This window comes from Capsella rubella, unplaced genomic scaffold (genome assembly GCF_000375325.1).
Source record: "Capsella rubella cultivar Monte Gargano unplaced genomic scaffold, Caprub1_0 scaffold_8, whole genome shotgun sequence".
In the NCBI taxonomy this organism is placed as follows: domain Eukaryota; kingdom Viridiplantae; phylum Streptophyta; class Magnoliopsida; order Brassicales; family Brassicaceae; genus Capsella; species Capsella rubella.
The window spans coordinates 2,510,546-2,527,450 of record NW_006238916.1 but is presented as its reverse complement, the minus strand read 5'-3'; the positions used below and the strand labels follow the sequence as shown (position 1 = coordinate 2,527,450).

The following is a 16,905-nucleotide window of genomic DNA, read 5'->3' as shown; positions in this document are numbered from 1 at the left end:
GGTTTCAGACGGTTACTCTTCGAAAAAGAAAGAGAAAAGAAACTGAAATCAGAAAACTGATTCAGAGAGAAACCGTCAGACCAGAAACTAACAAAACTACTGAATTCTGTCGGAAAAACACTCCTAAGCGGAGAAGGAGAAGACCAAATCGGAAGAAGAAAAAAATCGCCTAAAAAATCACCCTTCTCTCGAGAGAGAATCATTATTTTTACTAAAAAATAGTGTTTATTAATTTATAGATGTTTTACGGTATGAGATTTGAATACTTGTATTTTTAACTAAGGAAGTTCTCTAAAATTCTCTCAAATTATTTAAAATCAAATCCACAAACTGTTTTCAGTAATTGTATATTTGAAAATAGGTTTTCAAATCACTAGTTCAATAACACATAATTTCATTAAAAAATTTACATTCATGATTGAATTACACTAAACTTTTCACAAATCATTTTGAAATTCTACCTTCAAAACACTCCCTAAAATTTTGTGTTGGTCAAAATATATACTGATATTATTGGAAAATATATTGCAAAAAGGAACACAATTTTCCGTTTCATCATCACTGTCGTCGAACACCCAACAAACGACTCCGTAGTTTATTGAAAATGTTTATTGAAAATGAGATTTCATATTTGGGCCTCTGATGCAATGTTGGCCCTTCTCCGTATCGTTCTTATAATATTGGGCCTTTATGGGTCTCATTCTTATAATATTAGGCCTTTTAATTGTTTTATCAATCTAGGGCTCAAGCGCTAAAACGAGATGGTATATATAGACCAAAACCCTAGACGCTTCCTCCCTCAGCTGTCGCTCGTCAAAAAATTTCAATCGGAGCTTCGACCTTCTTAACTCCCGGCGGCGAAAATGGTGAGCTTCCGCTATCTCTGGACGAATCAGAGCGACGTTTGTGTATTTGAACCACCGAAAAAAGTTGTGAGGATGTAATGTTTGATGGTGTGATTTGTTTCAGGTGTTCAAGAGGTACGTTGAGATCGGGCGTGTCGCACTTGTGAACTACGGTCCAGATCATGGGAAGCTCGTTGTTATCGTCGACGTCGTTGACCAGAACAGAGTATGTTCTTGATGATTTTGTTCATATGTTAATCTCAGATTCTGTAGTTTCTCTTTTGTTAGATTAGGTTTAAAAATTGGATTTGGCTTCAGAACTTGGTTTACAGTTTCATTTGGTATAGTTGTGTTTGTAACAAAATTGAATTAAAGTGCTGTGAATGTGTTTGAAATGTGATGTATGTAGTATTGAACTACTGTGATATAAGTGTGTTTGTAATGTGATTAGTGAATGATGATTGAACTAAGGTGATATGAATGTCTTTGGAATGTGATTAGTGAGTTCAGGATTGAACTAGTTTGCTATGAATTTGTTTCAAATGTGATTTAGTGAATGCAGGATTGATCTAGTGTGATACAAAGTGTGTGAAATGTGAAATCTTGATACATATAGGTGTTTATTTTGGTTCTTATGGAGTCGTGATTATCATCTTGTTTGTTGTTGTTTAGGCTTTGGTGGACGCCCCTGATATGGAGAGGATCCAGATGAATTTCAAGAGGTTGTCTCTTACAGATATTGTGATTGAGATCAACCGAGTGCCAAAGAAGAAGGCTTTAATTGAGGCTATGGAGAAAGCTGGTGAGTGCTGTGCATTATAATGTTGGATTAAGTGTTCTTGATTGTTTTAGTGTTGTTAAACTTTGAATTGGTTTGCAGATGTGATGAACAAGTGGGAGAAGAGCTCATGGGGTAGAAAGCTTATCGTTCAGAAGCGTAGGGCTAACCTCAACGATTTTGATAGGTTCAAGATCATGTTGGCCAAAATCAAGGTCAGTGTGTTAAAATTATCAGACTTCGAAGATTCTATGATTCTGTGTGTTTATGTTTAAACTGAAATGTTATTGTGTTTGTTGTTTGGTTGTTTGCAGAAAGCTGGCGTTGTCAGGCAAGAGCTTGCTAAACTCAAGAAGGAGATCACTGCTTGATTCAATATATTATCTGCAAATCTGTTTTGTCCGATTTTGGATTTGAGTGTTCTTTTGAAAGTCTCGACATCATTATGTGCTTTATTATCCCATGTTTTAGAACCTTGTTTGAAATATTTAGTTCTTGTTATTTTATCTTTAAGATGACCAGTTTTTCTTATTACGCCTTTCAATTTGTGTAATGCCAGAGCTTTGCAATACTCAAGAAGCTAATCACACAGGTTTAAAACATACTGAAGACTTGAGAGATATCGATATTAGAAAATATGGCCTTTGATGTTGTTCGTCGAGTTTATATGGTTGGTTAGATTAATGCATATTAGCTTTCTACCCGTAAAATAAATGGAAGCATTTGGGTTTGAATGGTTGTGATGGTTGAGGTGGACAAATTTATTTATTTACCATTCATAACATAACTAACATTTCATTTTAATCACGTAATCAAAAATAATAATTAAAATACTAACATTTTCATCACGTAATCAATAATCTATTCATATATGCTAATTTTTGTTTACCATTTTTTGTGTGTTTTACATAAAATACATGCATTCAAATCTTAGAATTAAAAAACATGTAAAACTATATTAATATATATTCTAAATTACGGATCGAAAAAAATATATTTATAAATAAAAATTACTATATTACAACAATAAATACTATTTTCCCAATTATACTTATGTTAAATAACTCATGTTGATTATAAAAGAAATTTATTATATTTTTAAAAATTTAATGGAGGACACACAGTTTAAAATTAACAAAAAAAGATCAAAAAATTAGTTTTATAAGTTCTTTTTAAGTTGTATGTTTTTACTTATAAATAAAACGAGAAATACTATTTTATCCAATTAAGACTTATAACTTATGTTTTTTAAACAATTGTTATATATATATTTTTTAAAAACATGAGTTACAATGAATTGAGGTAACCTCGAGAAGATAGAACTTGAGTGCAAGTAATCAAACATTTTCTGAATGTTATCTAAACTATAGTAACATTTTTAAAAGAGTATTCATCGAAATTGTGAACCAATACATCTCATATCAATTTTTCAATGAATTACTTAAATTAAACATATGACCAATTATTGCTCATCTTAGTTATCAAATTTAGATGAGATATTTTAATTTGAGGGAAAATTTTGTTTTTTTTTTTTATCAAATTGAAAGATCTTTTTTATTTTTATTTTTGTCGGCCGATAAATCACTAGGAAAAAGTTTACTTTTAACAAGATGAAATTATTCGATGGGATTACCTTTATATAATTTTTATTTAGGAGGACGATGTTTGAGAGCCCTAGAGTGCTTTTTTCCTTTCATTGCCGGATTGTCGAGATCTTTATATAATGTTTTCTCCCTTTTCTTTATTTCATCTAATGAAATCATTGTTTTTTCAAATTGTGAGTGCACACACATATACATTTTCATACCTAAAAACGGTTTAACCAAAAATGAAAAAAAAAATATTATGAGATTTATATAATATTTTAAATAGGTGTATTAATTAAAAATACCAATAAAAATTTATGAAAGCTGAAATTTTTTCACTTATGGAATTCAGATGAGATGTTGAAAGATATTTTAACATCCTAGTTTCTTGTTTTTCTTTACTTATGAGACAAATGTTTTTGAGTGGTTTTTCCAATTGTGAATGCACACATGTTTGTACATAAAAGTCTGACACTTTTCTTCTCATCACAATCCCAGCTAATCCAAGTATATATCTCTTAATCTCGATCATCAGGATTATCTTCCTCATCAACAATTCTAAACATATTTTGTTCAAAAACGCTATATAAACTTTGTTACTACCATATAGTATATAGGTTGCAGCATTTTCTAGTCAATGGTTTTTAGATTTCGTCTCGGGGATGTAGGTTGTTAGCCAAAACCTGTTATCAAATCTCTGAGTCTCATTTATTTCATACACATACCTTTTCCTTACACTCACGAACCATACAAATCTAAAGATATAGCACACATATGTACATATATCTTCACTTTAGTCCAAGTAGCCACCTCACACATCTTGTGAAAATTGAAGTCACTACTACACAAATACCTTAAATCCTTCAAATTCTCATATGGAACATGCATCTACCAAACTCTCTAGCCATATAGTATACGAATGTTTAATTTGAAGAAATATGAAGACCTAGTAGTAAAACTTGAGGTGAGGATCCATGGCATTAATCTAAAACCGCCACTGTTACATATAGTTTTTAAGATTAGTGAAAGACATAAAGAGATTGAGATTAAGTTTAGAAAACTAAACTACTCTCCTTAATTAGGAGCTTCCAGAATTAGTAGAGTCCATAACAAGTTCACACTCTTCCATTACAGCAGCTTCTTTAATCTCTTGCAACATTTTCAACACTTGCCACATCGTAGGCCTCTGCTCCGGCGATGCTAAGCTACAAGCCACCGCGACTTCGGTAAGCATTCCGAATTTATCTCTATCCTCTCTCCAATTCCCATTCTTCTTCTCACCTTCCTCTCTCACTTTCCTAACCCATTCCATCATCCCATCTAAAGTCAAAACCGGGATTTTCGAAGGTTGCTTCCCTGTCAAAAGCTCCAAGAGAAGGATCCCAAACGCGTAAACATCAGCTTTAACAGATTGGTAATTCAAACTCTTGTGTCTAGCTTCAGGAGCTTTATAAGCTGCTGCATCCGCGTCTTCTTGACCATCACCTGATGTTAAAGGAGGGTTTGTCGCAAGCGCGACGAGACAGTAATCGGCGATACAAGCTTCGAAGTCTGGTCCAAGAAGGACATTAGAGGATTTGAGATTGCCATGAACAAGCTGCCATGCTTGGTGGATGTATGATAGACCCTGAGCCACGTCTTCTGCTATCTTCAAACATGATGTCCAATGCAATGGTGTTGCTCTAGACGATTTGGTACCTGCACAATAATCATATAATCAACTTTTAACATAATTAAGCTTTGAATATACGAAAACCCAAACAAAACGTTTCATAACATCATTTTAAGTGACATTTACATATAAACCAAAACTAAATCAAAATATATCTATAATTAATCTGTTATTACTTGTTGCTATACCATAAAGAACAACCAAGTAATTAATTATTAATCATATAAAAAATAGAGCTATTTTGAATTGACATTTTAATAAAATAATTTAAATAAATCAATTCTATTATTTTCTAATTTATCTGAGACAAAGAGTACCAAAATTCGAAATTCAAATAACTATTTTGTACTTTTAACCTTAAAAACAACCAAGTAATAATTATTAAAAAAAAATACAGATATGTTGCATTGAAATTCTAAATATTAATTAAAATAAATCATTTTTAATTCTTTCTAGTTTTAAGAGTACCAAACTTTGAATTTTAAATAAAATTTTGTACTTTTAGTTAATTATACAGTAAATTAATGGTTTTGACAAAAAATAAATTTAACTGTAAAATCAGTAATTCCACGTGGCCACTGAAACTAAACTGTGCAGTAAAATTAAAAAATAATTGACTGACGAAAGTGAAAAACCTCGTAAGTGGTAAATTTATTACAAGCATTAATCACGCAAACCAAACAAAATGCTGGATGTCTTCAATTCTAATGCTATAATCACATGTGATAAGGTTTACGAAAGCTTACCGTGGACAAGAGACGAGAGACTGCCATTTGGCAAATAATCATAAATCAAAAGCCTTTCTTCCTTAGCTTGAAAATAAGCTCTGAGTGGAACCAAATTCGGATGACCCAAAGCACCAACTGATTCCATGTGACGCTCAAATTTATCTCTCCCTACACCAGCTAATCTAATGGCATCTAATCTCTTAACCGTCACGATCAAACGGCTGTCAAGCAATGCTTTATAAGTTGTCCCTACTGTTCCTCTACCCAATAACTCAGCTGATGCTGTCATTAGCTGGTCCATCGTATACACGTTTGCCTCACCCGCACAGAATACTAAACTCCCGCTTTTTGTCGCTTGTAGCTTTTTAACTTTTTCTTCGATCTCGCTTTCTTGTTCTATCGCCGCCGCTACTTCCGCTGTCTCCGCCGCGTCGAATGTTACAACCGCCGTTGATTGTTTCTCTTTTGAGTGATTTTTTGTGTGGTTTCGTCTCTTCACGGCGCCGATTAGGCACGCGATTGAGATGAAGAGGATAAAAGCGCCGGAGATAAACGTTAAGATGATCACGAATCGTGAATGTTTGCCGTGGTTTGGCCGGGGGAGTCCGATTTGCGCGATTTGACTGAGGGATTTAGCCGGTGGTGGCGCCGTCTTCGTCGTCGTCGTCGCCGGAGTGAAGAACTTGGGTCTTGGATTGCATTCTTTGTGAACAATCTCGCCGCAGAGATTAGGGTTTTTGAGAAATGACGATATACCAAACCGTAATAACACGGCGGTTACCGGTATAGCACCGGTTAAGTTGTTAACCGAAACATTGAATGTATGAAGCGAGGATTGGTTTAGAGCAGGGACGGCGCCGTTAAACCGGTTTGAATCGAGACGGAGGTAGATTAACCGAGCTAAAAGAGCTAAACCGGGTGGGATTGGACCGATGAGATTGTTGAATGAGAAATCAAGAGTTCTTAACCGGTGAAGAGCGAGAACAGAGAGAGGAAACGAACCGGAGAAAGAGTTGTGATCAAGAAACAACGATTTGAGATTAACTAAACCGGAGAGATCCGGTATAGGTCCGGTTAAAGAAGTGTTCTTGAGACTAAGAACACGAAGCTGGTCAAGTCTATTGACTGAGTCAGGAACGAGTTGACCACCAAGATAAAGATCTTCGATAACCAAACGAACCACTCTGTTTCCATAACACGTAACACCCCACCATTGACAGAAATGAGAACTCGTGTTTATCTTGTTCCACAAATCAGCTTTAGATTTGAAACGTACCAAAGCAGAAACGTCACGGTGTTGATGATGAAGATGATGAAACAACTCTTTGGTACTGTTTAAAGAAGAAGAAGAAGCAACAATGGTGAAGAAGAAGAAGAAGAAGAAGGGTAAGTAACAACGAAGAATCATTGTAAGAATGTGTTAAAGAAGAAGCATGTTAATGTTCTTGATTATTATTATTACATATGAGAAAAGCTTTAGAATGTAAGAGAGGAGGAGAGAGGTGAAGGGAGCAGGAGGTACGTGACAAAAGGATGTAAGACACAAGAGAGTAGCTGTCGGAGACTGGAAAGTTTCAGTGAGTCACGTGAAATACTGATAAAGTAGAGAAGTTGTGTGTAATTATTATATGATATTAATGTTACTTGTGTATGTAGATAGATACTGTTGAAGTGAAGCAAAGTTATTAAAAAAAGGATAGAAGATGAAATATATTAATGCCGATTTTGTAGGAAGAGATCTGAACTCTTTTTGGTGTTTTCTTTCGAAACCGGATCTAAAAGTATACTGTGAAGGAAGAAGAGACAATAGTAGTATTGTTATGTGTTTTCAGGTTGATTTTTTAGTCTCTAATTATGAATAAGTAGTACAAGTTGTTATAGAACTTGAAGCTAGCTAGTTAAAGTGACAACAAGAATATGCCAACTGTTTAATTTTTTTCTATTGTTAAGGCATTTTTTTGTTTTTCTTTTGTTTTTATTAAGTTTTATTATTTCTTAAGTGAAGATTCAAACCATCAAGTTTGTTTGACTATTATAAAACATGATTTGGACGTCGGCAAAAACAAAAACACACATGGTTTGGACTAAACCCAAATTAGGATTACTAAATATATTCGACTAGTTTAGTACCCGTCAAATGGACAGATTATAATTATTAATAAATCAAATTTACATAACTTTAATTAGGTTATTTGTTTATTTTTTTAAAGATTTTAATATATAACTATGTATAATATTTATTTTATAAATTTCCATTTCTAATATGATTAAGAATATTTTTATATGTTTTTATCTAAACATTAATAAAATCAGAGTCGGCATGTGTTATTATCCTATCGTTTATAATTAACACATGTCAGAGTTTTGTTAATGGTTTGGAGTAAGTTAGATAGATATAGGATCTAGACTAGCTAGAATGTAATAATGTATGGAGGTTACCTAAGTCACAGAGAACAAAGTTCGAAAACATTATTTCTAAACAAGATAGCATCACGGCAAATCATTGCATCAATATCTATCTCAGATGAGAACCTCTGGTCTATGGAATTTTGTAGATGTGAGTTTCTTAATTTTTGTTTTAAGATTTTGTACTCTCAGTTAATTCCATTCATCTCTTGACAGCATGTAATTCATCAAACCACTTTCGTCTTTCTCGGTGAACTGGTGAAGTGAGAGTAAAATTAATCAATCAGGCAAGGAACGTACAATATAACAACATACTTCAATATATTATAGTGGACCATATTGTTATGGTGGTTCCAAAATAGGTAAATAAACTATAATAATACAATACAAAAATGTGATTATGGAACTTGGAAATGTTATAGTTATATAAAACCAATAGAATGAAAAACGATAAAATGAAATAAGAAAATTAAAGTTTTAGTTTTAAGAATTTTTTTTTTTAAAGTTTTGTAAAAAAATTCTTCTTATATAGGATATGGTTTGAAGAAAAGTTTAGATTGTGTTTTGGGAAAATGTCGTTTAAGTCATGAACTTTCAAATTTCGGTCATTTAAATCACGAACTTTCTATGTGCGCATTCAAAACATGAACTTTTGATTGACTTAGTTTTTAAAACAAAATTTTTCGTTAACTAAGACGAAATGAACATCATATCCTCAAATCCGTTAATATCAGATCATATGTATTTTTCGTTACAATTTTGCTTATGAGCATCTCCAACTTACCCTTATTTTTGCCTCTAAACTTTATTTTATAGCAAATTTTGCTCCAACCCACCTCTATATCCACCTCTATTATATAGATTGCTATTTTTATCTCTATATATAGAGGAACTCTATTTTTTCCTCTATAACTAGAGTTAAAATATTTTATTTGCAAGTCTTTTTAATCTTAAACTTATTTTATTCATGAACAAAATAAATATATTTAATAACTAATAATATCTAATATTTTAGAAGTTTTAATATTAATATATTCTAAAATCTGAGACTACCAGTTGCAAAAGATAAATTATATTATTAATATATTTAATAATATATTTTATTTTTTTATTGAAAAAAGATTTTATTTTTTATTTATTCCATAGTAATTATTTTAATACAAAAATAATTATTTAATACTCTCGTAAATTATTTCCGGATCCACCAATGTCGTTAAAATAGTGTCCAAATGAGCCAAATGAAATAGATGCAGGAGGAGTTTGTTGGTTTTGTTGCTGATCATTCTACTTTTGTATGATTCGTGTTTTGTTTCGCCTCAAAAATATCCACAAACATTTGGATGTAGGGTATTCAAGTCACAAAATAATTCTTTTTTCTTCCTTTTGCTCTTTCAAAGCATGATCTTTTCTTTGTTGTCTTTGTTCACTTGCCATATTCAGTTGCTCCAAAAATTGCTTATTTCTTTTTTTTTAAGTGTTGATAACCGATGTTGTTTGATCACCAATTTTCTTATTGTTGATGGTCAAGAATCTAATACTTATTGTTTTTTATATAATGTGATGTATTTTTTTAATAAAACATTCTATATGTTATGATGTTTTTTTATTATAAATGTTTAATTTAAATAAAAGTAATTATTTTATTAAAATTTAATAAAAGTTAAAGTAAATGGATTAATTTGCAATTTTTATAAATAGATGTGTAAATATTAAAATTTAAAATGAATCTATTTGAAATATTCTATTATAGAGAAAAAAAATAAAGGAATACATTAGGGGTAATAGTCCCCTCTACTATAGAGTTCTTCTAGAGGCAAAAATAACAAAATTGATTCTTCCAAAATATATCCAATCAAATTCACGATGAGTAACGGGCTGGGCCTAAAAGTTGAATAAGAGAATTCATATTTAAAGGCCCAAATCAATTGTCTTCTTCCTCCTCTCCGATTCTTCTCATCTTCTTCCCCTTATTAAAAAATAAAAATCCAGACTTTGAAAACAAAAAAAAACTCTAATGCTTCAAGCCCTTGTTGGTCCGTCTTCTCCCTCCCTCCATTGACTCCTCTCAAGCAAGCTTCTTCGATCTTCTGCTCCTTGGTACTTTCATTTTCCCCAAGTCCTTTGTTAATTTCATAGTATACACACTTCCCCTAGATTTTAGAGACTTATGTTTTTGGAAATGTGACTTCTAATTTCGTTGCAATCGCACTGTTTTGCCCAATTCTTTTCATTGTAATTATGATTTCTAAGCCAATTTCTCTGTTTATTTGACATTGTTCTGTCTGAAACTGGGCAAGATCTTGTTTCTTGAAGAAGCATAAATAGATTTTCAAGAAATTGCTTTGCATTGTTCAATTTTGTTAGTAGTTTCAGATTTGAGTTACAATTGTTTCTTGACTTGTTATAATGGCAATGAAAAAGAGTTAAAAATTGTTGCATTTCTTTGATATTGTTTTCAGGATGGCACATTCTTTAAGTTCCATCTCCACCAACTTGAACAGTTTAGTCCTTAATCATCAGTGGAAGAGTTTAGGAACGTTTGTGTTGTCACCATCTAAATGTAAGAGGAGATTTGCAAGAAGGGTTAGAGCTTTGCAAGAAGCTGAAGGTCCAACTCCGAGAAGATTGATCGATATTATAAGATCGGTTCCTGAAATCTCGAGGAATTACTTCAAGAAGCCATCAAGAAGAACGCTTTTCGGAGGTATCTCGTTGTTAGGTGGGTTTTACGTCGCACAGACTATCTCTCTGTCGTTTGGAGCTTTGGGAGTGAACGATGTTATTGCTGCGGTTTTATGCGTTCTTTTGACAGAGTATGTGACGAGATTCTACTATAGCCGCACCACGGTTACATTTCCTATTGCTCTGCTTAATAATTTTAAGATGGGTTTCACTTATGGTCTCTTCATTGACGCGTTCAAGCTAGCTAGCTAACTGTTTGCAAGGCAGAAGTATGAGAGATCCCAAAGCGTAGATGTAAAGATTAAATTCAAGCTTTTGGAGTGGTTTGAGAATTCCATTATCATAATTTTGTATTCAATCAACCAAACACTTCAAAGTTAGAGAGGCTCTGTAGTATGTCAAAGGGTCTTGGCCGTCTTCTTTCTGGTTTGCAGTGTGAAATACTTTGCCTTCTCTTGTTTGTATCTTACAATGTGAAATATATGCCAAAGTGAGAATGGAAAGTGAAATTGTATCCATAATATATAGAGAAATAGCAAAGTTGAAAGAGATTAATAACCAAACCCATTTGTTTTTCGAGTTTGTTACTTTAACAATGATGAAACTGAATGAAACTTAGGGAGAGGTTTTATATGTACAGAAAACCTCAGCAGCAGAATCAGCAATTTTTAAATCTGAACAACAACATAAAATGCTTTTGATGAAGTTTCTCAATGTTTGTCTCTTTCTCTTAAGCAATGTGCTTTCTGCTCTTCGCCCAGAACGGTATTGCGGGTGTACGCTTGAGTGCCTTGACGCTCAACGAACTGTTCTTGCTCTGCCAAACCAAAGACATTTCAAAAAATCAGTAAGCATTTTCATCAAAAGTCTCAATGCTTCTTGATACCACTAGTGATGTAAAGAAACTAACCTTCAAACAGGCTCCGCGGTTAGTGTCACAAACTGGGTAGTCATGAGGACAGCAACTAGAGCGATCATCGCAGCAAGTAGCAGCTTCTTCGGGGCAACATCCCCAACCGAAGCAGTACTTACCGTACTGGAAGAGACAACAACAAGTGTTGCTCTCAGGGCAAGAGAAATATTTGTCACACTGAGTTGGTGGCTTAATGGGAGATGGTGGTGACGGTCCAGGGTTTGGCGGGTTCTGACCTTTCTTGATTGGATACGAAGCTTCCATCGCGATTCCACACTTTCCTGTTGGCTCTGCGATGTTTCGTGCCATCTTTATGTATCCGCTCTCTCCCCATCTGTTTCCCCATGAGTTCCTCACAATCCAATAGTCCTTTCCATTCTCAGTTCCATAACCAACAGCCACAACTCCATGGTCTAGCTCAGTCCCACAGATTCCATCAAATACACCCTAAAGACAAAATATCCAACCAACATTTTAACATCTTCAAATCAAGATAGCTCAAATCGTTGTCTCACTATTGAGATATTACATACCGAAGAATAGAGCTGGAAAGCGCGACCTCCAGCTTCAATGGCGATACTAATAGGCTGGTGAGCCAATGCTTTCTTTAAAGAAGCCTCACTGTTCTCAGGCACATCTTCGTAAGAATCAATTGTGACAACCTTAGCATTTTTCTGCAAACACACAAAAACAAAAAACAGAGAAAACATTCAATTTCAAAGCCTAATGTTTTGAGGTTTCACCAAATGCACAAAACCAAAACAAAACTAACCCTGTTCTGATCACAACGACCATCAGAAGCCTTGTAAGGATAATCTTGTTCAGTATCAATACCACCATTTTTGATAATAAACTCAAACGCATAGTCCATCAAACCTCCATTACAACCTTGGTTATAAGATGTGTCACAATCAACCAATTCTTGTTCAGACAAAGAAATCAAATCTCCTGTCACAATCTTGTTTATTCCTTCCACTGCTCCAATAGTTGAAAACGCCCAACAACTCCCTATAGAAGAAACAAAGAAGATTTGTTACAACAATAAATTCAAATCGTCACAATCATATACCAAATCAAAGTCCCCATCACTGTCCTATAAATTCTTGAAAAAAGCAAAAATCTCAGTATGGGTCCATAATAATAGTCCCACTACCACACTTTAAAGTTTAAAGACCATACCAAACATTAAACACACAAAAATATCATCAGATTTGACCAGAATTATTCATCTCCATTGATTCAAAATCTCTGTTTTGTGTAAATCGTGAACCTAAAAATTCAACCTTTAACCATAATTATTCATCTCCACAAATCCAAAAGTATTGGTTTTTCGAAACGTACACCTCAAAAAGTAAAAACAAAAAATAAAGTCAACACTTTCAGACCGAACTCATCATTCCCCAGACAACAAGTTTCAAGTTCTGTCTGAAATATTTATCAAAACAACAAAAAAATGATTTACGAAACAATCCAAGATTTCTCGATACTTTTCACATAAACCCATTTCAATTCTCAAAAAAAAAAAGTGAAAAAACTGATTCATCCGTTATAAAGTTGAGGAATTTGTGGGATTTTTCCAGATTTCAAAAATTAATTTAAAATAAAACAAAGATCTTACCGCAGCTTCCTTGATCTTTAACATCGGAGACGGCACCTTCTTTTCTCCAGTCAACGGAATCAGGAAGAGCGTCACCAACACGCGCTTCATACCGATCACTGGTTTTTTTCAAAACCCTCTTGTTCGGTTTAGCACCAAGGTACATAGATCGGTACTCTTCATTGGTCAAATCAGCAAACCGGTTTAAACCGAGTTTATAACTGAGGTTTTTCTTGTTGTTGTGTTCATCGATGAAACGAAGATTGTCTTTAAAGATCTCGAACCGTTCTTGATCTTTGTCTGAACCAAGAAGACCGTTCATCTTCTCCTTCTTCTTCCCGTGTTCCACCAACCACGAGTCGTAGATTCTCTCAACCTCCGCGTCGCTACGGCTTGTCACGGTGGTTGTTGTGGTGGTGATGTGGTGGTTCTTGTCGTATGAGATGATTGACATGTCCATGGCGTATGAAACGCTGATCATGGCTATGAGAAGGATCATCATCATCATCGGAGATAATAGCTTTATGAATCCCATTTTGTGGAGAAGGAAGAAGAAGAAGATGAATTTGTTTTGTTTGATTTGAGATAAGAGAGATTTGATGGTGGTGTATATAAAGGAGAAAAACTCAATTAGTGTCTTAATTAATTATTAATTACTTTTTCGTCTACTTTTTTGTAATTTTAAGAAAAGTATTTGTTTTTTGTGTGGGGCTAGTGGAGCCATTTGTAAGATATTCGGCGGTTAAACAAATAAAATAGAACTTGTAGGGTCAAAATAAAAATGTAAATTTGTGAAGAGTCAATTCATTAGTAATTATTTATAACTTTGGTGTTCTTTTCTAAGTGGTGATTTATGTTTTTAATGAGGTTGATGGAGCCACTTTGAAGAAATTAGGCGGTTAAACAAATAAAAGAAGAAGTTGTGGGGTGAAAATGAAAATATAAGATTGTGAAATAGTTAATAATTAGTGTAATTTTCCAAAAAGTTGAAGAAAGTGATGATATTTTGGTTTCTAACGGGGGTGATGGATCGGAGCATATTAGAAGATATTATGCCGTTAAAGAAATAAGTGATCATTTGTGGGGTTAAAATGAAAATGTAAATTTGTGAAGAGTTGATTTATAAGTAATTATTTGATTACATTAATCCATTTTCAAAGTAATGATTTCTGGGTTTAAGAGGGGTTAGTGTAGCTAATTAGAAGAAATGAAAGGTGAAAAAACAAAAATTTATAGATTTGCGAAGAGTCTACTATTTATTGGTCAATAAAAAAAAATCGTAGGATGAAAACAGAATTGTAAATTTTTGAAGACTTAACTCATAAGTTATTATTTTATTACATTTGTCAAATTTTACAAAAGAAAATATTAAATAACTCACGTTTTGTTTATTTTATAGGAATTTTCCCTTTTTCAAAAGTAATGATTTTAAATGGGGTTAGTGGAACTATTAGAAGAAATAAGAGGGTAAAAGAAATAAATGAGAAGTAGTGGGGTAAAAATAAAAAATGTAAAACTTTGTGAAGAGTTCCACTATTATTGGTTAAGACAATGTGGGAAGGGACAGCTCAGAAGTGCCAAGTGGATGACAAGATAATAAATTAGAAATATATCAAAGTCCCAAGCAAATTGGTGACGCAAATAGAAGTAACATGTGAAGAATCGTTTTTGATGAGATAAGATTTGTAAGAAAAAAAAAACAAGATTTTCCAAACAAGAAGATTCTTTTTGGTAAAACGTGGATTAAATTAGATTAAGTGATAATTAGTTCACATTGTTCTCTCTATTATTATGATTCCTTGGGGGAAATAAAATACTCTAATCAAATGTTTATATTATACGTCAAACATTTTAATTGTGTCTTTTAATAAAACAAATGTTATTGATCGGTTTGTGTTGGTTATAATTATTCAATTTTTTGTGTTAAGGAATTTTTTTTTTGTCATGTGGTCTTTATGATTTTAGGAAATAGGTCCAGTCTAATGGTTACGGACTCCCGGTTAATATAATTTTAATCATATATGGTTTTTAACCGTTTTATAAAATTGTGGTACAAAATACGGTCCAAAATATAGTAGTTTTTGTCATAACTACAATCCTATAATATTATTTTGGTTCTTTTTTCGAGTTTTCAAGTTCTAGAAAATAATTCTAATTCAAAATCGAACTAAATTATGATTCGATTTTGATAAATAAATTTTGATTTAAAAAAATAAAATTAACTGATTTTAATTAGAATTGTACATTAACAATATATGTATTTCAAAATTAGTTTTTTGAATGAGTTTTCGTTAGTTGGTTTGGTTTTATATAGTTTGATTGATTCGGTTCGGTTCTAAATCAGATAATTTGGTATTAATTTTTTTATTTCATTCCGGTTATTTTGTAATTTGGTTTAAACTAAAGTTCATAATTGGAGTTCCAACTTCATGGAGTCATCCACTTGATTAATGGGTGTTATAAGGAGGAATTGAGATATTAAAATTAGTTTTTTCTAATAACCTTTTATATATAAACATATTTATTAATATAATTCTTTCGATTAGCTCATGTCATCATATAAGAGATTCCTATGGGGCCACTAAAATTTTATATACATAAGGCAACATAAAAGTATTTTCCCCATTGTAGTTTATAATTTACATTAGAATAAGAAATTGCACTGTTAATTAAAAACGAAGAAAATGAAGCTTTCTTTTGCGTGGAGAAAACACATAGTGAGACTTTTTTGTTTTTGAATTAAAATAATTGCCGAACGAATTGTTTACTTATAAATTGTAAATTGCTAATTGCTATATAGTTTTTAATAGATTTTCATCTTAAAGATAATATAAAACAAAAAATTGAGTTAAACAAAAAAAAAATTGCACTATACCCCTAAGTAATTTAGCCAAAGGCAAAATCACACACATATTTTTTACTTTCTACAATACCATAATCGTAAAAATTATAAAATAAAATTCTAAACCGTAAATCCAAATTAGCTACTTTGTAACTTCGCAAAAAAAGCTGACCTTCTTCGCAAAAGATGAATTGATTTAGGAAAGTGGTTTAATTGGCTAAATTAAACCAAGCAATAGGTATAGTCATAAATGAAGAACAATGTGAATTAATCCCATTAGAAATCTAACATGCATAAATAAATCCCTTCGAAATCCTAAAACACAATGAAAGAACTACTCAATCATATAACCAGAAGAACTACAATACTTGCATACGGTTCTCATGAGTCATGACCCACATGGCCACATCGATCGACGTCCAATGTGAATTCTCTTGCGTTTCTAGTTTACAATAGGAGGCATATGATTGATATGTCCATCAGTTTAAATCTTTCTTCTCCCTCCTTCATCTATGGAGTTCTTACGTAATATGGGTACGGAAGAGACATAAAGAGAGACAGAATATATAACAACCTAGGACACCTAAAATGCCTAAGGTATGGTATGTTGGGTCTTTGAAAGAGTTAGAATCATTTTGATAATAATAAGTTCGAACTCTTTTACCGAGCAGGTCTGCGGTTCGAGTCCGTATAGCCCTAACTAAGAAACTGATTCTAATAAATCACAGTTAAATCAAAATAATTGGATTAATTTTTTCTACTTTTTATTGTATTCTTGATTTTTAATATGTTAAACTAAAGTTCCAGGTTATAAGACCATAGTTATCAAAGGGTTCTTAAGATGTTCTTGAACTAA

At 32.6% G+C, this 16,905-nt stretch overlaps 4 protein-coding genes across 4 annotated transcripts; 2 read left to right on the top strand and 2 right to left on the bottom strand.

Annotated features, from left to right (window-relative positions):
- Nucleotides 1–791: 791 nt before the first annotated feature.
- Nucleotides 792–2,162, top strand: LOC17875277 (60S ribosomal protein L14-2). Its single transcript, XM_006281241.2, has 5 exons — nt 792–866; nt 970–1,071; nt 1,518–1,647; nt 1,726–1,838; nt 1,938–2,162. Exons 1-5 carry the CDS (start codon nt 864–866, stop codon nt 1,992–1,994), a joined length of 405 nt encoding a protein of 134 aa, XP_006281303.1. The 5' UTR covers nt 792–863; the 3' UTR covers nt 1,995–2,162.
- A 1,997-nt stretch (nt 2,163–4,159) lies between these two features.
- On the bottom strand, nt 4,160–7,317 carry LOC17876061 (probable inactive receptor kinase At5g67200). The gene is made up of 2 exons (XM_006280073.2): nt 5,628–7,317; nt 4,160–4,907 (listed from the first exon to the last, which is right to left on the bottom strand). Exons 1-2 carry the CDS (start codon nt 7,015–7,017, stop codon nt 4,288–4,290), a joined length of 2,010 nt encoding a protein of 669 aa, XP_006280135.1. The 5' UTR covers nt 7,018–7,317; the 3' UTR covers nt 4,160–4,287.
- Nucleotides 7,318–10,000: 2,683 nt separating this feature from the next.
- Nucleotides 10,001–11,211, top strand: LOC17876946 (ycf20-like protein). The gene is made up of 2 exons (XM_006282118.2): nt 10,001–10,112; nt 10,475–11,211. The coding sequence occupies exon 2, from the start codon at nt 10,476–10,478 to the stop codon at nt 10,947–10,949; it is 474 nt and encodes a 157-aa protein (XP_006282180.1). The 5' UTR covers nt 10,001–10,112; nt 10,475; the 3' UTR covers nt 10,950–11,211.
- Nucleotides 11,212–11,230: 19 nt separating this feature from the next.
- Nucleotides 11,231–13,825, bottom strand: LOC17876354 (probable cysteine protease RD21B). The gene is made up of 5 exons (XM_006280260.2): nt 13,229–13,825; nt 12,383–12,618; nt 12,144–12,284; nt 11,608–12,057; nt 11,231–11,514 (listed from the first exon to the last, which is right to left on the bottom strand). Exons 1-5 carry the CDS (start codon nt 13,740–13,742, stop codon nt 11,428–11,430), a joined length of 1,428 nt encoding a protein of 475 aa, XP_006280322.2. The 5' UTR covers nt 13,743–13,825; the 3' UTR covers nt 11,231–11,427.
- Between the last annotated feature and the right edge of the window lie 3,080 nt (nt 13,826–16,905).